The sequence below is a fragment of the Molothrus aeneus genome, chromosome 19 (assembly GCF_037042795.1).
Source record: "Molothrus aeneus isolate 106 chromosome 19, BPBGC_Maene_1.0, whole genome shotgun sequence".
In the NCBI taxonomy this organism is placed as follows: Eukaryota; Metazoa; Chordata; class Aves; order Passeriformes; family Icteridae; genus Molothrus; species Molothrus aeneus.
This window is the reverse complement of record NC_089664.1, coordinates 7,526,107-7,546,791: the sequence shown is the minus strand read 5'-3', so window position 1 is coordinate 7,546,791 and position 20,685 is coordinate 7,526,107. Positions and strand designations below refer to the sequence as shown.

The window sequence follows — 20,685 nt, the reverse complement described above, 5'->3', positions numbered from 1 at the left end:
AAATTACATGTAAATGACTTAATTAAATCCCTATCAAGGAACAAGCTAAATCCCAAAATAGTTGCATCAAGGAAACATGATAGTGATTGAATTATTCTGATGTGGAAAAATCTTACAGAGCATTTTAAAAACTTTGACCTAATTTAAATCATGGATATTGTGTATTTATAATAGGTGTGGTTTTAGTTGATGGCATACAAAAATCTGATAAGTAGCAAAGAAGAAATATTATATCTTATTTTCTCCTCATTTTAAGGCAAAAAAAACCAAACAAAACAAAACCACAAGAAAAATGATGTGCTAATCAAGGGACTAAATCAGTATCATAAAATTTGCCTGCACCAGAGAGACAGAGAAACTGTAGGAAAAGTCCAAGTGAACTATGTAGGATTTGGATTAATTTGTAAAATAGTAAAAATAATAGGCAGCACAATTCTCTGTTTCAATCATTCTCATTTTTTTCTCAGCTCACTCTTCCAACCATTCTGTGGCTGCTGCTTTAGTGACTCTTTTCTTCACTCTCACTAATTGGTTTGGGTTCGTTTTCCCTTTGCATTTCAGTGCTCCCATCTCATCTGGGCTCTTCTCCTCCATCCCCAAACCAAACAGGCTTTTGTAAAAACCAGGGGACAGCTCCTGCAGAGCTCTGGGATGTGCTTATGGAACAGAAACTCCCTGGGAAGTGTGGTTTAGGTGAGGAATCCTGATCTGCGCTGCCCACCCAGCAGAGACCCTGCCCTGCTCTGAGGGACCACAGCACCTCACCCAGCCAAAATCCCAGTGTTCACTGGGCAGAATCAGCAAATCTTCCTCTCACCTGGGACTCTGCTTCACTCAGGAGTGGCATCAGTTTAATCCAGTTTCTACTGCTGCGGCCTTTTCTAACTCAGCGATTGTCTTCTCTCTTGATGTTTGGACATTTATCCTGCTGGTTAACAAGATTGTAATTAAGTCTTTTACCTTTGTCTCCAGTGCAAGGGGCACCACTGGGCATGGAGAGATGGGCACAATATTTTCAGGACTCTCCCATTCCCTCCTGTGTCCCTCTGGCAGGAGGGCTCTGCTCAGCACTCCCAGTGCAAATCCTCACCCTCATTCTTTTGTCCACACAAACCCAATGGAAGCAGCTCCTTGTTCAGATTCCTGAGGTTTAGCCAATCCTTACTCTCCGTTCTCCTCCTCCTCAGACTGTGCTCTCTCTTCCCTCCTAACACTCCTCTGAATAGAAGCTCTTGCTCTTAAATAATCCAATAGATAGAAAATTGGATGATTACAATAAAAAGATTATGTCACTTCTGCTGCACATCCTGCCTGACCTATATTGGTCCCATAAGAGCCTTTCTCTCCTGGGGAGAAGCATTAATATGCATCTTGAGCCAGCAATAACAAAACATCAAATGCAGTTTTCAAATCTTTCTGTGGGCTTTCTGTAGGATGCTGCATTTGCTGTCACAAGCTGATTTTGCTCCAACAAGAATAGGAGGTATATTTGGCTTCAGTTGTGGGAGGCAGGGATTATTTTTAGAAGTTACCTCATCTCATACAAGCTCCTTTTGATGGCTGGAGTTTGTGTGGTGAAATCCTGGATGCAGCAATTAAGGAGTGCTCTGATCTCAGCAAGCTTCCAAAGTCTCCAGGAAGAGAAAGAAGAAAAGCTTCTACTTCTAAGTCAGTATTTTTTATTTTTACTGTTATTTTTAAGGACCCAACAACACATGCACAACCCTTTCATTCCTTTTACTGCAGAAAGGAGGGAGATTTTCCTGCAGTAACCATCTCTCACAAATAAGGAAACATTGGGAAACCTGAAGACTTTCCATCCTGGTTGCCCTTACTTTGGAACTGTTTCTCTTGGAAGTTGCCACCAACATCAAGGTTGCATTTCTGAACTCAGCACCAAACTGGAGAGGGAAAATTCTGTAAAAGCAGCAGAGTCTGGGCTAATTTTGATGGGTTTTTGGCACTGGTATAGCAAATTTTAGACAAGACAAAGCAAGGCAGTCATGTCTCAGTCCAATGACAACTCTGTGATACCAATCTCTACAAATCAGCAAAGGTTGTTCAGGGAATTCACCCTAAACACAACTTTGGTTTAAGGAATGGAGCGAAACAGCCAAGGAAATCCAAATGTTATTTTGAAGCATTTTTGTAATGAAGATACTGGTTTTGAGAGCTGCCTAGAACCAAAGAAACTTTTGAAAAATGAGTGAGGAAAACTTTAAATATAAAGATATAGCAGCATTTTAATTCAATTAACCAGGGCATTTTCTTTGCATTGGTAAGAGGACATGTGTAGGTAAAACTGAGGAGAGTTTTTCATGTGTGGGAGCTGTAAATGAAAACATTTAGTGGCTGAGGAAGCACGAGGGGAAAGGAGGATTGGCCAGTGCTGTCCAGCATCTCCCATCACGATTCCTTCAGTAATATGGTGGCTGAATTTGGCTGAATATTCTTCTGAGTAAATGCAGTAAGGCCACCCTTACATCTTGTACAGGTTAAAACTGAGTTTATGAACTCTTGGAATTCAGAATCTCTGAACAATTGGACAGAATTTCAGAATTTCTGTAAATTACATCATTTCTAAAACATGGACAGGATTTTTGTGCCAGCTGTGCTCTGATTTAGTGCTCTGATTGGATCTGGGACTAATCCCAGAGTAAGGCTTTACTCAGAGCTCATGTGCCAAAATTGAGCCATGCAGAAAACCCTCAGCAGAACAGGAATTGTGCTGCTTTTGCTTGGATTCTCCAGGCTGAAGGAAGACAAGTGCATCAGTCTGTAGCAAATATAATACAGTTTTGGTGATTAAAACTGACAAGGAATATTGCATATTGAATGGAGACTGGTTTGTCATTACCACGAGGATTAGAAAGTGTAATCTTCATTAAAACATCAGTGGATTTACTGCTGTTTGCCTTGGAACAAGATATTTGCTCAGAATTTTCTAGTGAGTAAATTTAGCGAGTGCAGGGCAATTTAAGAGAGGGGAACTGAATCCTGCCATGGTTTATTCTGCAGGAAAGATGTGGGAATGATCCCTGATGTCTGACAGAGGCACTGGATCCAATTCTATGGGCCTGGATCACCTGCAGTCACATAAATGTATTAATCACTATCACTTAAATTGGCCTCCTTTGGCTCAGGTGTAAGAGGTGACCCAGGGCTTTTATGCTTTGCAAGGTTCATATTTCCTGTCCCTAAACCCATTATGTTTGCAAAATTCCATATTACAGAGTGCTGCCCTTTGAAATCCACTTTGTGAAAGATTTTTATCTATTCCACAGAGGCTTTCAAACATTACCCTTTCCTTACAGGTTCTGTATCTCTCAGCTCAGTGGGACACTGCCATGCTTTGATAAAAATAATCCTTAAAAAATTGTGCTCTGTCATTCTTTTGACATAATGCTGATTAATATCCCACTGATATTCACTGAGTGAACAAGCCTGTTCTGTTGAGAGACTGACCAAAGGTCAAGGTGCAGAAGGTTAAAAGAGTAATAGTTTCATTTAACCTTCTAGTAAAAGCTGCTGCTTCTGTGAACATAATTTAAGCTGATTTTCAAGACAAGTCTGTAGAAAAGGTTCCTCCTCACATACTTGCAGTGAAATCAAAGGATTCATATTGGCCATGAATGTGCCCCAAAGTTAAACAGATACAAAATGAAGGAATAATGTGTTTTCTCAACTCCTTGAGTACTGTGCACTCTTCAGTTTGACTTCTTTTTTAAACACTTTGCAGCAGGACACTGAACTGTCAAAGCTAAGTGGTGGTGGGTGTGGAGAACCTGCCATATCTCTGTAAAGTTTTCTTTGTCCTTTTCAAAGTCCAGTTTTCTCTCAGAACTCAGTCTCCAGCTGCACATTTCTAACCTCCATGGATGCACAGGTTTAACTGGCACAGGAACAAATCCTGAGCTTTCATTCCACCAGCCAAAACAGAATTTACATTTGGAAACTTGCTGCCTTTTTTTTTTTTTTTGTTAGAAATATTACTGCCAGTCCCATACACTGAATCCAGGTTTTTATTAACTTTCTGTGAATAAATTGCTGGCATACATTTTACTTTCTGATTATTAAAGAATTCAGTAAACTCCAGTTTTGTAATTAGAATCACAGAATCCTGAAGGTTGGAAAAAAGATCTTTAAAATCATCAAATCCAGCCTTCCACCCAGCACCACCATGGTGTTCACCACTAAACCACATCCTCAAGTGCCACATTCACACATTTTTGAGCATTTTGAGCACTTTGAGCACTTCCCTGGGCAGCTGTTCCAATGCCTGACCACCTTTTCCATGAAGAATTTTTTTCCTACTATGTAAACTTCCTTTGGCTCAACTTGAGACCATTTCCTCTGGTTCTTACAGCAAGTGGGTGTTGCTCAGAAAAATCTTGTGACCCAACACAGCCAACCCAGTGGTGGCAGAAGAAATAATTGGACATAATGACCTGGGAAGTGGGGGAATTAATTCAGTTCTTAAGGTCTTCTCTGTGGCTGCACATTTACATCTCAGACCTGGGGATTTTGATCAGCACAGCTTCCCAACTGCCCTGTCTGCCAAAGCTTGAGAGGAGCTTCCTTGGATTTATTGAGCATCACCTTATTTCACTGCTAAGGGCAGGAGAGCTCCAGCATCAGGCTGGATATTTGGGTTTAGTTCTTGTCTTGTAGGATTTCTTCTCTCCTGTGGTTCCTAAGTTTCTCCTGGTGGTGTCTTCCTTCACCCCATCCCTACCTGACCCTGCTCTGGATCTCAACTGTTGTTTTACCTTGTTGATGGTTTGTCTATATTTGCTTTAACCAGATGCCCCTCTTTGCATGCAGCACTGGGACTCATCCCCTCTCTCCTATCAACAATAATTAGCCTTGTAAGACTAATGGAAGAAATCGTGTCTAATTACCCTGTTGAAGGCCCAATTATGTTATTAACATTTGTGGGCTATAAGCTAATGATGAGGAGAGCCTCTCATTTGCATAGCATTAAGTTAATTGAGCTGGAAGCTATGGGGTGGATGGCAGTGATGAGAGCAGGATTCTGTTACAGAATGGATAATGATGACCAGAGCAGGATGATTCACCTGACAGGTTTATTAATTAACAGCTATCTGATTACCTCAAAGAAATGGCAAGTGGCAGTGCTTCTGAAGGAAGCTGCAGTATTTTTTTTAATGAAAGGTGCTCTATCACTGTGGATGTTCTGGGGTGATTTATGGTAATGGCAGTGAAAGCTCTTTCCTGGAAGCCAGCACAAAAAGCTGTTCTGGTTTCCTCTCTGCCCTTAAAAACATTCTGCAAAGGGCTGATATTTGTGGGTATTCCTCATTCTTACAAGGTGCACAGAGGCTGTGTGCTGCTGAGTTTGTGTGGTTGTCTGAACTGTGCATTTGGAAAGTTCTTAATTGTTGGGTAACCTGGAAGCTTTGCCCTCGGAAGAACCAGAGGATTTGATTTTGTAAAAGTTGTTTTTCATTATGGTCTATCTAAGGTAGGATTCTGTGTATATTAGTGGGGAAATAATATAAACATTCAGCTTTTCACATTTTCCTGGTGTGTGCAAGGTGCAAGTGGAGATGAGTGCCCTTTCCTTCTGTTTATTTCAGGGTACAAACAGTTATGCATAGTGGGTGGGCCTTTTAAGGAACAGGAGTTTTCATTTAAAACAGTTCTAAGAAGAAAAATCCATCTTTTTCTTTTTTGTTAAACATCAGATTCTGCCTGATTAATTCCAAACACATTGTAATTCACTACAGGTTCAGACAGAGTCTTGTTTGAACTAGAGAATCTTTGAGGGGAGAAATCACTCTGTTTAAAAGTTGCCTGTGCAATCAATCCAAGAGTGAATAACTTCCCATGCAGTTACTCATTATTAGACTCCCACACCTCAGTCATGAATGGATCTGAATGTCAAATACAGTTTCCACTCAGCAGATCTCTTATATTTTCTTCATCTACTCTGAAGAGCCCATTATTAAATCCCATGAGCTCCAGACCTTACCTGGTGACTGAAACCCTCAGTTCATCCTCAAAATACCTTTGACCAGGCATATCTCAGGAAAAAAGAGAACACTACAGATTTTAACCTTCCAGATAATGACTTTTGATCCATTTAAGTGGCCTGGTGATTGGTGTGTCAATAGTAATAGACTTGAGAGGAGCAGAGACCTACAGATAAATTGTATTCACTGTTATTTTCATAGAATCATAAAATATCCTGAGGTTGAAGGGATCCACAAGGATCAGGAGCCCAACTCCTGACCCTGCACAGATACCCCAAAAATCCCACCATGTCCTTGCTGTCCAAATTCTCCTGGATCTCTAGGGTGCCCATTCCCTGGGCCACCCTCTGGGGACAGAACCTTTTCCTAATTCCCACCTAAACCTCCCCTGGCACAGCTCCAGCCGTTCCCAAGGATTTATATGCAAAAAGTTTCCCTGTATTCTGCATCTGGCATTTGTTGGGCACCAAGGAGCTGAGAACATTGATCTGATGTTGGTAGAGAGGCCAGAATTTCAGTTTAGTTACTGCATAGAGACATTGACAAATCACCACAGGCACTGCTGGTCAACAGGAGAAGAGAAGAAAAATGAAAAATCAGAGATGAAGGAAGTAATCAGGGGGAACAGCTCCTGATCTGAGCTGTTCAGTGGTCCTGGCCCAGAGCTGGCAGGAAGAGCAGATTCCAGGGGATTGCGGGTTGATTATTCCATGTAGCAATAATCTACATCAATAATCTATGGTCACCTGTGTGATGTGGAGCAAGTCAAAAGCATTTATGTGACATTTCCTCCATCTCCTTCCAGCCTGTGGTGGCTCAGAGCCAGTGGTTGTGTGGAAATCACTGGGAGAAGTGGTTCAGGACAACCAGCACAATGAATAAAAGCCTTTAATGGAATTTAAACCCTCCATCCTCCTCGTCCTCATTAGCTTCCTGTAATCACCAGCCCACACAGTCAGTGTGCATAGAAATATCTTTACCATATAAATTAGATTTTCTTCAAGGTGTTCTGTGGTTCACCACAGTGCCTGGCTGTGTGGAATAGACAAACACAGATCTGAGGGAGCAGGAATTATGTATTTAATTCAGAGTTCTGTATAGAGTGCTCATAAAAGCTTGATCATGATAGAGGGGCAAATAAACATTTGGGAACATAAATATTTCTGTAGGAAATAGCTTTGTGAAGCATTTAGTTGTTGAGTAATAAGAACAACAGAGAAAATCAGAGTAACAGAAGCCTCTAGGTACTGATCTGATGGGTTATATATGTTGCAATGATGATCATGGTGAGGGAGAATTTTTATGGGACCAGTAGCAACAAATACATCGAGTCCTGCCAATTTACTAATGAATTCATTTTTCTTGTGCTTGCCTCACTTGCTATCCCTGCTGTTCAGAATTCAGCTTTAAACCTGAAAAGCAGTGGATGGCACTTCAGAGCTGCTCCTCTGAGTTTGTGTGAGCTGAGTGTTTGAGTCTTGGGCCATTTCTGGAACATCCATTACTTGTGTATTTAGGCAGCAGTCCAGCCAGACAACACAGGGACATATATTTTAGGAAAGCACACATCAAAAAGTGTTTTAAATGGCCAAATTGTAGGACAAAACATTCCGGCAACACAGCTGGTGCTCTGTCAGTCTGTGGGCTAGAAAATAAGAAGAGAACCTGTAAGAAAAATAAAAGCAACCTAGGAATAGCTAATCAGGTTAGAAGGGATGTTTTGGCTGCAAGGATTTTTAGGGCTGCAGTGAAAAATTGAATAAGATTAAAAAATGTTTGTCCATCCTGTCTGACAGATGTGGGGGAAGATGGAATCATTCGTTACTTCTCTGTTTTTCCTCTGAAAACAGCAGCAGCAATGAGCTGGCAGGCACAGTGAAATGCAGTTAGCAAAAGTAATGGGAGTTGAAAGTTTGACCTTTTGTGATGGAAATTTGATATGAAAAAAGGGTCTTTTGATAATTTCTCTATCCAATCAGATATGGGAGATGTCTTGATCCTGTTTCCTTATTTGCATGCTGACTGATCTCATTTGAAAACCCAATCATTCAGAAATATTGGGACGTCAACAGAAATGTTACAAACAAGAAGTTGTTTTATCTGAAAGGTCTGCAGGATGTCATCTCTTGTTTTTCACTCCAGTGGCCTGATCTCTTCTTCATGATTCCATGTTTTTATTGGCAGGATAAGTTGAACATACTGAAATGCAAATAGCCCTTTCCACATTGAACTGAAATATAGGAGTTTTTTTCTGTATGATTGATTGTATCCAGGGCACTTCAAAAGACACAAAGAAAATACTTTCTGCAGTGCCTCTGATTCCTTGACATTGCCAAGTTCTGACGTTTCCTGTTAGCAATCATTGGCACAGAGTGATTCCTGAGCCTGCTCTCACCTCTGCTTTTCTCCCATGTGATGCCCACAGTGCTGCTCATTGTTCCCCGGACTGAGTCTGAGCTCAGTTTTCTACGCAAACACTTCTGTTATAACCAACACTCTCTGTTGCTGTCCCAGGTGCTGAATGTCAGAAACGTAATTGAATGGATTTTACCAAATTGCAGATGTATTCAATCCTGGAATGGGTACTTCAAAGCCCCCCAGGATCACATCTAGTGTGTAGAACTGTCCCCATGATTATCTGGAAAGTCAGATTTCACAGCCAAGGCACTGCCCACTTAGGTGAGTTTAGGATCAACTTTATCTCCCAGACGATTTAACCTTTCCATTTTCTAGAGCAGGCAATCCAATTTCCATTTTACTCAGCCCCCCAGTGGGTTGATGACAAGTTTTCCTGCTGTATGACTGGTGTCATTATCCCTTATTTTGGAGCCTACCCATTATACTAAGCCAAAGTTTTGCATCACTTAACCCAGAAACTGGGGACAAATCAATATATGGCAGTGCTGAATAAAGGGAATTATTTTAAATATTATTTTTATTTGCGTGCTTTTCAACATCAGTGTCAAGCTATATGAGAAATCTTTTTTTCTTTAGCACCCCAATTTTTTTTTTCACCCAGACTGCCCTGAGCTGATCTGAGTGCTGCCCTGGGAAATGGGATGTGCAGCTCCTTCTTCCTGGGGCCACTTAGGTTTGCTCTGCTTTTTAGGAAGAAGTAACTATTCACTGAATGTAGGTCTCTTGCTGAACACCTGCTTGCAAAGACATCCTGATTTCTGGTGGAGGGCTCTCCATAGGGATTGCTTTCCAAACCCAAATCCTGGAGGGAACAGGTGCAGGGAAAGGGATGGAGCAGATTATAAACTTTACATAATAACTTACCTTGGAAGTTGCTGAGCTGGTTTTTGTACAACACTTTTTAATGGAAAGCTCCAAATTAGACAAGTCAGGATTTACCACAGAGTCCCTCAGGTGGGTGACAAAACACCTTGCCAGGAGCACATGGAGGTCTGCAGTCTTCACTACTGAGTTAAAGAAATCCAGTATTCACCCAGCTTGTTGTTTACTTAACAGAGTCCAGGGTCTAACCACAAAGTAGTGCCTGTGTGAGATGTTTATCTGATGGTGCCTAATTTCTTCAGCAATACCTCTGGACATGGGCTGGGGATTTCACTGCTGGAGGAACGTGCCTGTTTTGACTGAGGAGTAACTTGACTGATAGGCCCCTTCAAATCCAGAGAATCTGTTTCATCAAACCCTGTGGCCTGTCAGCTGTGGGGAAGTGCTTTGTGAAACAGCAGGAATGGCAAATTCCCCCATTCCTTGTGCAGCAAACTGGAGCTGTTGGGATGAGCAGCTCTCGGAATTAGACACCAAGCGTTCTCCCGGATGGGAAATCAACCCCCTTCATCTCTGGTGTGTTTTAGAATATCAAACCAGCTAAGTTTAAACATGATGTGTTATTCTTGATAACCACAGCAATCTAGCTCTTCCTTGCTGGGTTTTTTTAATGCACTTCCCTCTCAACCTTCCTCGTTTGCTCCTCAGCATTAGAAAAACAAAAAGCAGCTCAGCGCACCAATATTTTCTCCACGGTGAAGTCAGCATAGAATATTAGTGTCCAAAAAGTTGTAAAACAAAAGACTATCATATGTTGCACCTTTTAATCATGTAATTGCTGAGTGACATTTAACTCTGAGGCTTTAAGTTACTCCTTTTCAGCCAGCCTTCTCCTCGTGCCCCTCTGGTCCCTCCCTCCTCCCAGAGCAACCTGCTTTTTGCAGAGTAGTGCTTTAACTACACTGAAGTTTGGCTGGGCTTCTACATATTACAGCAGCAACACGAAAGCAAACAATTGAAGTATTTGAGAACAATGAAATATGTATGGCTATCTGTGACAGCCCTATAAAGCAGAGCAATTAGCCGCGTAATCCGAGAAAGCCAGAGCGCCCGGCAGCCCACGGTTCCCTATTAGTTAAATGCTTTTTGTACGTCCTCATCCCATCAAATCAACTAACACTTCCTTTAATTGGTTCATGAATTATACAGCTCGGGCTGCATTATAATTTAATCACCAGTAAACATTCCTGGGGCCTGCTGTAAAGTGTATAGCGCTCATTAATTCCTTAATTTCAGCAGATGGAAGGGGAGATCGGATGAACGGTGGCAGTACAGAGCGCCTTGGGCAATGGAAGAAGGAAAAAAAGGTGGGGGGCCGTTTAGATTTTTTAAGGGCTGTCAGAAACTCAATCTGTGAGCTGTCAGCAGCCTGGACCCGCTCCCCCTCCCTGCCTCCCCCTGCCTTCACCCCACCTACCGCTGCAAGTGACTGACGGATTCATATGGAGCCTTGTCAAGCCGTCTTTAAACATCAAGCCAGCGGGTAAACCAAGCCCAATGTAAATTAATTCTTGTCTTACGGGCCCCCCTTTCTCTGTCCCCATGAATATTTCATGGCGGGCAGCATAAATATTAATTCTAATAGCTCTGCACAGTGGTTATTATTTCTGTTTTATGACAAATATTCATAAAATATTCAGGAGCCTTTTTTAGAACATTTACACACTTGATTGTGAAATTTTCCAGCTTCCTGGGGACACAGTAAACATATTGGGGTTCTCTTGATGGACTTTTTTCTCTCTTAATTAATACTACGCCACATTAATATTTAATCAGATTTAGTTTTCCTTTCCCCACAAGTGAACCCTATTACATTTGAGGATTTATTTGACAGTATTTAAACAGGGAATTTTTATTCCCTATTATGAAATTGGTTTCCTTTGACACATATATAAAATGACACATTATAATCCATTCTTTTATTCCCTCCCCTTGCCCCCAAATCACACACTTTTTTGGTGTCAGTTCTTTTATTTATTTTTACATACCAAATATCTTACTAAAGACAAGAGTTAGTGTTTAAATGTTGGGAGTGGGGGTTAAACATCATTTACTCTAAATTTGATTCAGTTTATTTAACGAGGAAGAAGAGTATAGGTTTTACCCTTGTTAGGAGCAGGAGGTGCTGGTGCCAAGCTGCAGACAGGTAGCAAAGGCATCAGTCCTGAGATGAGTTTGCTGGTGCTTAACCCTGGAGTTGTTGCTCTGCTCCAGATTTGCTTTGCAGTATCTAATTATTGCAGGCTTGCAGGGATCTGAGGAAACAGGCCTGCATTTGGGGGAGAGGGTTCAGGTTCCTGACCTCGGGCCTCTGGGGCTGCAGAGGCTGTGGATTATCTGAGGAGGGGTTTGATTAACCTTGTGCAGGGCAGAAATGGTGCCAGCCACACTCCTCTGAAGCACTGCTGGCTGCCATCTTATTCTGTGATTCATAAAGCACCGCTGGAATGAACTCCAGGGGGAATGCAAAGATGCTGGAATAACAGCTGAGACTAAGGAGGAGGCAAAGAATAGAAATGAGGAGAGAAATGTAAAGCAGTTCTGAATGCAGGTATTAATGCATCCAAGCCACTGATTGCACACAGAAAGAGTTAATGTTGCCTCCTCCAAAGAAGCTTTAAAAATGCATTGAAGCCACTCCTACAAGCACATTTGCTCTCTCTCAGAGTGCTCTGTGATGTTTGCACAGCCCCAAGTCCTGCAGACCATGGAAGGGCTCTGGGGTTCCTTGCTGCTGTGAATCCATGGAGCTGCTTTGCTTTATCCCAGCTCCAGACCCAGTCTATTGCCCTGTCAGACAGGCACCAGTGCCTGTTCCCCCTGTGTGAGCTGCTGTGGCACCTGCTGAGCCACCAGGCTGCTGGGGTGGGACACAGGAGGGACCCTGTCACCTCAGCTCATCCAGCTGGGGGGTGGAAAACATCCACCAGAGTCATAACTGGTGAGGGGAAGGAATATCTGCAGCCTCAAAGGGTGATGTTCATCCCACTCCCCTGGCCAGCAGCCATGTCCTGGGAATAGTGCCCCACTGAGCTGCCTTTTGTAGTTATTGGACAGAAATGCATCCATTTGAAAAGATCCAGGGTCTGGAAATAGCTTGTCATGCCATGAATCATTGTAAGAGCTCAATGAGCAAAACATTTGGCTGATTAACCTGGGTTTTAGTGTTTATGCAGTGTATTTTCCCTTATGGTTGAAACCTAGAGGGTGAAATTACTTCCCGAAATAGAATCAAGCATCTTTCATCAGAAGATATCCCAGAGTTTGAAAGAAATCAGTGAATAAAACCTCCCAACAGCTCCTTCTATAAATAAGAGATAAGGATCATTTTATCCATTGCAGAGACATGCAGGAGGAGTATTTAGGGTAGGGAATAAACTGTGATTCATGTTGAGTCAGGGGTGCAGCCTTTGTAGTCTGATTACCTATGGGCAAAACACCTGGTGAGAGCTGCACTGAAGCCTGAGCAAGCCTTGGGAGAAGGTAGATGGGATCTGTGTAACCAGTTTTCATTTTTAAGAGGGGGATTGGGGGTGCAGAATGTGATTGTGGAAATGTAACATGCTTGGCATCCTGTGTCTGGGCCATGGTGCTTGAGAAGAGGCCTGGCCAAGGTTTCAGGTTCAAAGTGTATTTTTGCCATAGGGCAGGGGATGTTCTTTAGGGGAATTAATTGATCCAGGTCAGTATCTCTGGCTGGAAAGTCAACCAAGATAAAATGATCAGGGTTTTATCTGGAATTACTTGGATTCAAATCTGAACCTCCTTGGACCTGTCAAGTTGGACCACTAACTTGATTTGTGATATTGTTGTGATCACCCAGTGGTGCTACCCAAGGAAAAGACCTTTTTGCAATGCTGATAATTTTTGTGCCCTGACCAGAGCTGTCATCCAGCTCCTTTCTGCTTGTAAAATCCATAAGTTTATACAGTTTTGTGCATGTTTGAAACTTTTAAAAGTTAACAATATGGTCAGTGTCAACAATGAGAGTCTTAAGAGTTTACCCAGATTCAGGACAGTTTTTGGAGATGGTTTTGTCCCTCTGCCATCAGTCCATGATGCCCCCAAAGCTTTTCCATGCATTTGTGAGACCTCTGTGATTTCCTTCCCCACCTGCTTTGGCTGCTTTGTGAACCAAAGGGAGGAGCTTGAGTTTGTGCCAGGGATCCCACAAGGATTGTACCTGTGGTGGTCTTTTAGGACCTTCTGCATCCTCACACTTCACCCTCAGCTCTTTCTCATCTTTATACTTCAATTACAGAACTTGTAGCCATTGCATTGCCAGAACAGCATCCTCCAGAGATGTTTTCCATGGGGAATTGTGCCACAGCATCAGGAGCACTGTTGATATCTCCATATGGAGTAAGATGTTCTGTGCCTCATGAAAGGCACAATTATTTATAGCCTTGAAGTTGATGTTTTCTATTTGTCTGCCTGGAAAAGGAGATAACTTTTTGTCTCTTCCTCTCTCTTTCAGTCTCTCCTTCCTGTTCTTTTTGCTCTGATTTAGCTGAGGGTCTGTCAAAGTTCTGCCAGCAAAGTTTGCTGTAACTTTGACATCACACAGGCCTCTGATCTTCGCTTTTTTTTTTTCTTTTTTTCTTTTTTTTTAAAGCAGACTGATGTGGTATGTTGTAAACTGCCAGGAGCACTTGCTAATTTAGTACTTAATGACAGTCACAGAGAGTGTTTTTCTTGCCCCTGGAGAGGTTTTAGACACAGCTGGGGTAGATTTGCCACTATCAATTATGCACAATTTTAAACAAGAATTGGCCAGCAGGGGCCTCTTTTTTTTTGCAGAGTGCAGAGCATGAAGAATGGGAATATGGCAGCTGGTACCTGCCTGAGACAGAGAAGATATATAGGAGTCAAGAAAATAAGGGAAAGATTAATAACTTACTATTTTTAAAGTTGCAGCTTCAACTCAAAAGTTTAAAAGCTGCATTAAAAGTGGCCCAATATTGGCTGGTGGTGTATTTTTGTTTTAATTCAAGCATCCTAACTTTGTTGCAGAGCTTGACCTGGCCCTGGTATAGACACAAGCAAGTCAGTAGTCTCTGTTTTTAAAAGCCAGGTAAGGATCAGGATCCTGTCTCAGATATCCTGTGTTGCCTTTACATCCTTCAATGAAAACAAGGTATGGATTTGATTTCATGGTGTGATCTGATTTCACAGGCAACAGCTCTATAAAAAGGGCTTGGCTTTGGGCTCCACTCCCCCAGTGTCACAATGGGAAAGGCCAAGGATGAGAATCTGATCTAAGGAAATAGCTCAGGTCTACAACAGCCGACATGTGGCTCCATCTAGGTCAGCCTCAGGAAGCAGCTGTGCTTAAATGGCAGGACCTGGCTGCCAGGCAGAGCTGCAGCTCTCTGGAGATGTGAAGGCAGCTGGCAGGGCAGTGGTGCCACCCTGGCAAGGGACTGTCCTTAGCAGGAGCATTCCTCATTCCCTAGCACAGGATTCCTGGATTTAGGCTCACCTGCTTCTCTTACAGCAACATTCAAAATGTTTCCCTTGCAGGTGTTGGAAGCCAGGGTGGTTATATCCAGAAAATAGGAAAACCACCACCAAATAAATTCTTGTGAGGACAGCACTGAGCACTGCCAGTTGTTAATAACTTGGATTAAGTGGGTTGGTTGCCATCTGGAACAAAAGCAGCTCAGGATTAGCTGAATGCTGCTGTGTAGGTCACAAATCCTTCACTTATGGTGTGGTTGGGACACATTTTTCCAAAAATCCTGTCTCACAATCCAGGGTGAAATAACACCCCTGCCACCCCTGCTCTTCCATCTCCCCCCCCCATTTGCCAGGGGAAGCATCAGGATGCCCTGGTGACCTCCAGGCTCTGAGATGACTCTGTCTGAATAGCCAGAAGTGGCTGGAATACTCTTCTGGAATGCCAGATGGCTGCTAGGAAAACAGAGTTACATTCCAGCTGCTAGGGCTGGAATACATTTCATCACCATCCAAAGGCAGCAAGTTCTCATTTGACTGGGTACACAGTGAAGGTGTCATCATCATTATTAATTTGTTGGAATTTAATCTCTCTAATGTATCTGGAAGCTGCACTAGATTAGATAAATGATGTCAAGTACAGTGAGGAAGAGGCAGGATTCTGACACACGGATTTTTTTGTGCCTTTTAACATTTGTGTTCACAGTTTTATCATCTATAAAAGCTGACAGGACTGGACCTTTTCCCACATATCCCTCTCCTGGGAGATGGAACAAAGGAGAGAGGACAGAGCTGTGTTTAGGAATCTCTGGTTTCACTCAGTGGGAGTCAGGGGGGACATTTATCCTCAGAGGCCTCAGAGGCTGCACCAAGTTTCCCCCACAGCCTCCAGCTAGATGCCAGCGATTTTTGGTTGCCCACAGGTGGATTCTGACCCTGTGGCAGAGCAGTGAGGATCCCTGGTGGCCCTGTGGCCAGCCCTGCCCTCCCCTTGGTGCTGAGTGACACCACTCCCCTGCTGCAGCTCTGCTGGATGCTAATCCAGCAGGGGAATGGCGTGTCCTTTGATATCAGGCTGTGTTTCCTCTCCTCCCTGTCTACCAATTCTGATGACATCTGTTTCATATTTCCCCTTGATAGGAGCTGTGACATTACAACATACAAAGCCTGGCTGATTCCTAAAGTGAGCTTTACAGGGGATGCATTTATGTGAGGAAGCCACGCCTGCTGTGTGGAAGGGGCCAAGCTCTGCTTGGAGAGGAACCCAGTACTTGCAGGGATTTGCTCCAGTTGCTGCTGGATCAAGGTCACAGGTGCAGCCCTCTGTGTTATGAGGATTTCCAAAAGAAATCCATCAAATGTGTTACCTGGGCAGTTGGAGGGTCAGCTTTGTTATGTGAGCAGAGTCACAGGAGCCTGAGCAAGGGACAGAGGCCAAATGCTGCTCACAAGCACCTTGAGGAGCTGCAGGAGATGGATCAGATAGCCAAGGCTAACACTTCCCAGCCTGCATCCATGGAAATAGGCTTTACTCCTGTGAGTAAACCTCCTGGGGCTGCCCAATAGACTGTGTGGGGTATGTGTCTCCTTCCAAATGGTAATAAAGCTTTCTAATTGGAAGTATTTTAAATCTAGACTGCAGTTCTGTCAGTGCTTTTCCCCTTCATCTTTTTTTTTTTTTTCTTTTCCCCTGCTTCTGAAGGATTTTAACCTGACAGCCCTGGGGAGTGCTGTTTTCTCTCATCCGTGGGAGATGTGTGGAGTGGCAGGGTAAGGCATCCCACCTTGCACTGGAAGGACCCTTGGATTGTACATTTTTCCCTTGGGTTGGGAGTTTGTGCTGCTGCACAGTGAATCCTGTGTGTGCTGTTACACGATGCACGTGGGGGAAAGGAAACCCATGTTAGCAGGGATGTCTGCACCCTCCCACATCTCCCCCACACTCCTCTTTAATGGTGACACCAGACTGGATAATAAGCAGCATCTTGTTTGGAAAAGAAGGGAGTCTCAGACAAGGCTTTCAGAGTTCATTTTGTTGGCAGCTTTTTAAGTGGAGTTTTTTAGGCTCTTCTGTTTCAAATCCCATAATACTTTTTGTGTTCCTAACTATGAATCACGACAAGCTTTCTTGATATGCCAGGCTATAATCCTTCAGTGGGTTTGTTTAGCTCAGGATATAATAGGAAGCTCTATCAATTATCATGACTGTATAAATGTTGTTCCTCTCTACTAGAATATTCATCTTGAGACACATCATCAGATGTTACCTGTTGTGACAATCACGTTTTTGTGCCATTGTTGGGCAACAGAAACAAAGAAAAACAAAATGTTAAGAGTGTAAGGGATAAAAGAGTGTTGAAACTGTTGTTCTTTTCCTGTCTTTGGAATCTCCAAGATCTTGAATGTTTTATTCCTGGCTGTTATTTTGTTACCACAGTGTGAATAGAAGTCATTATCTGTAAACATTTGAAAAGAGAGATGATTTTCATAACTTTAAATCCTACAAAGGATTCTAGTAATCTGCTATGTGCATGCCAAGGTAAAGCTCAGCCTTTCATCTGGTCTGATCCCACCCAGTCAGTGTAAAATGTTCCTTTGGTGAATGTCTAAACCACGCAGTATCTCCTGTGAGAAGCAGACAAAAATGAAAACAGGAAGCCTGGCCTTGAAGGCAGCAGCAGGAGAAGGTGTGTTGTAAAGAAAGATGTATTTACAGCCTTCAGCTTGTGCTTCACTGGGAAAAATTCTATTCATAGGTTCAAAGGAGCTTTATTTTTTATTTTGTTCTGAGCTAATTGTTAAATGTGATCTTTGTGCAGATCTGTTCCAGTCTCCAGTGGCTGGGGGACAGGGGATTCATGTCTGCTCATGTTCAGCTGTTTGTCAAGAATCTTCTGCTGAGGAGCTTTGGAACACAAATATAAAATTAGCAGGAGCACTATAACGAACCAAAAAGACAAGGGATCAATGTGGGATGGGCACAGCAGTTTATATCAACAGTGGGATGTGTCTGGGTGTATGTGGGGCTTGTTGTTTTCTGGTTCTGCATCCTTCATCCATGTAGGGCATTTGTGTCACCTCTGTGAAATGGGTTGGCAAGTCCTGCTCCATCCCCCAGTGATGAAAAGCTGTTCCTGGTGTGGGACCCAGCCCAGTGGCACCGTGGGGCTGCCCCTCTGAGATGCTGGGCAGCTCTCCCTCACTCGGGCTCAATGGGAACTGCAGATTCTGATCTTCAAATGAAGCATTCAGCATTAATCTTTCCTTTTAGCAGTGTCACCAGCGAGGCCCAGCCATGCTGAGCTGCTCCCCATGCCCTGGCAGGGCTGATGGAGGGAACAGGAACTGTCAGCAGCATCAGGGGGCCTGAGTTGTGTCCTAGCACTGATCCTGCTCTGAAGGATGCAGGGCAGCAGTGGCAGAGCAGAGGATTCACTCTGTGGGGAGACAAGGGCAAAAGGAGCGGAACTGGACTGAAACAGCGAGAGGAAAATCCCTCTCATGGGCACTGGAGAAATGCGTAATTCTGGCAGACAAGTTCTTTCTCTGTCCTTGACAAGAACAGCAGAGGTTTTTATTTGCCTTTGGGGTCATGCCGCTGTGATTCTGTTTGCTGGGTGGGTTGGGAAGTGCATCTGGAGAAGTTCAGAGGGAAGGGCTGGGGTGGTGAGGCTGGGACAGAGTGGGAGAGGCCCCAGCTGCAATTCCCCAGCCTGAGCTGTCAGAGCCCCCAGTGCACACTGCCCTGTGCCAGAGAGCTCCTGCCCTGCTGAGCCTGCAGACCAAACAACACCTGAGGGGAGGCTCTGCAGAAATCCTGTGCTCACATTTGTGACCCTGCAGCTTTGGGGGAACTGTCACTGCCACTCTTCCTTTCGTGAGGATTAACTCCCACTCTGGAGGGCACAAGTGTCACTATGATATTTTCTGAAAAAAAAATTTGCCAGGATTTTTCTCCTGAGGAGCTGAGAGGCCTCAGAAACGAAATGTAAACAATAATGATCTGCTGCTGTGGAATGCAACAGGTGGATCTGTGATTGGTCCATGTGGTTGTTTCTAATTAATGGCCAATCACCCTCTGAGAGTCACAAGCTTTTGTTTTTTCATTCCTTTCTATTCCTTGCAAGCCTTCTGACAAAATCCTTTCTTCTATTCTTTTAGTAAGTTTTAATATATAATTTTCTTTTAATTTAATATATATCATAAAATAATAAATCAGCTTTCTGAAACACAGGGTCAAGATTCTCATCTCTTCCCTCATCCTGTGAACACCACCACCCACAAGTGCCGTTCTCAGGATGTTAATTGATTTAATTGTGTTCTCCACAGGGTGTTCTTCTTTAATCTGCCCTACGAGTCCATCATGGAGCGCCTGTCCCAGAGGAGGACTGATCCTGTCACTGGGGAGAGGTGAGCACTCCTGCCTCGTGTCTAACACTTTTCTCACTGCCAGGGAGATGAAAGCACCAAATAGGCTTCTTAGCAATCTAAGGAGCTCAGGAATGCTCTACTCCTGCTTAGGGATTCCTTAAAAGAAGAGTTAAAACTTTCATAGCTCCTGAAGCCCCAGCCCACCTTCCTGCTGCAGCAGCAGCTCCTCAGAGCAGGGGAGGGGGGGGGGGGTTTAAATCCTGGTGCCTGAAATCCACAGCAGCAAATTGCTCAGGTCTAACATTTTAATGTAACTCAATTGGTTGGGAAAATAATGCTGAGGGAAGATGTCTGAAACCTAGCCTAAATGCAGATGGTTTTCAGACATTCCCATGGGAATTCTGAAGGCTTCCCAGCTGGGGAAAATGGAAAATTTGCTGTATTTTACTTCCCCAGGCTCCTGTGATGGCCCTGTCTGCTGGGAGGTATTGATGTGTTTCCTGCTCAGTAGAACAAACTTGTTTGAGTCACTGTAAGGTCGGCTCCTCTCACTGGTGTCACATCCCCTTGTGTCACCAGTGACCTTCAGCTTTCCTGCCTTCTCCACCCTTCATTTCCAGGGAACAAATCACAAATAAATTTACCTTCCCAAATACCTGCTGGGTTTGGCATGTGTTCACAGCTTCACTTGTGGCCTGGTTTTATGATTCCCCACACATACATTTTAAACCCATATTTTGCTTTTCCAAAGGCTGAGGGCATCCTATTGCATCAAAGACAAATCCTGAACCCTCCAAGATTAAGGCCATAAGGAGTGGATTTGTCCCAAAGTGATGGATGATTATTCAGACATCTCACTCAAGGTGCAGCATTAACTTGTGACAGCAGCAGTGATTTGCTGTAACTGCTCTCTTTGCTTTAGTAATGAGCAATGTGGTTGTTCAGCAGAAAGGAGCAGGCTGAGGCAAATCATTCCCACATCTTTGCATCTCTTATCATTAGGATTAGGCTATTCAGTATCTGCTCCGCTTCACACGCTTCCCTCTCCCACACTCTGGGGTTTATCCCTCACAAATTATGCGTGAATTGAATTCTTTTAGGTGCTGGGTCTAATCCTCGGCATGTGCAAATCCTGCCCCTCTGGCTGCAGGGCAGGGGGTGGCCTTCAGCTGTGCCCTGAATGATTCCCATGTGGAAGAACTCCGTGTCCACATCCTTGGGGGCAGCTCTGCAGAGACACAGACTCTGCTCTCTTCTTGGTTTTGCAAAAATTATCACGAAAATTATCCCAAAATTATCAGGAATAAATCCCAAAATATCCCAAATTTCAGGAAATTCATCTGTACAGGAAGAGGGAAAAGCTGGTTTTGTGTTAGGGCAGAGGAGATATTTAATCAGAGTTAGGATTACCAATTCTAACAGGGAATTTAAACACCTGATTGCAAAGGAACTTTCAGAGATTGTTGGGAGCCTTTGGCAATGCAGGAACATCATCAGAATTCCTTTGGTGTCAGCTGAGCTGGTCTGTGGCACTGCTGCAGGACTCTGAGGATGAAAATCC

General features: G+C 43.5%; 1 protein-coding gene across 4 annotated transcripts in view; it reads left to right on the top strand.

Moving 5' to 3' along the window:
* The window catches only part of AK8 (adenylate kinase 8), a 64,823-nt gene that overhangs the window by 42,981 nt on the left and 1,157 nt on the right, over positions 1–20,685 (top strand). For all 4 annotated transcript variants that reach the window (XM_066563038.1, XM_066563037.1, XM_066563039.1 and 1 more), the window contains one exon: positions 19,083–19,163. In XM_066563038.1, coding sequence (XP_066419135.1) covers positions 19,083–19,163 — 81 coding nt within the window. The remainder of the gene's footprint in view (positions 1–19,082; positions 19,164–20,685) is intronic.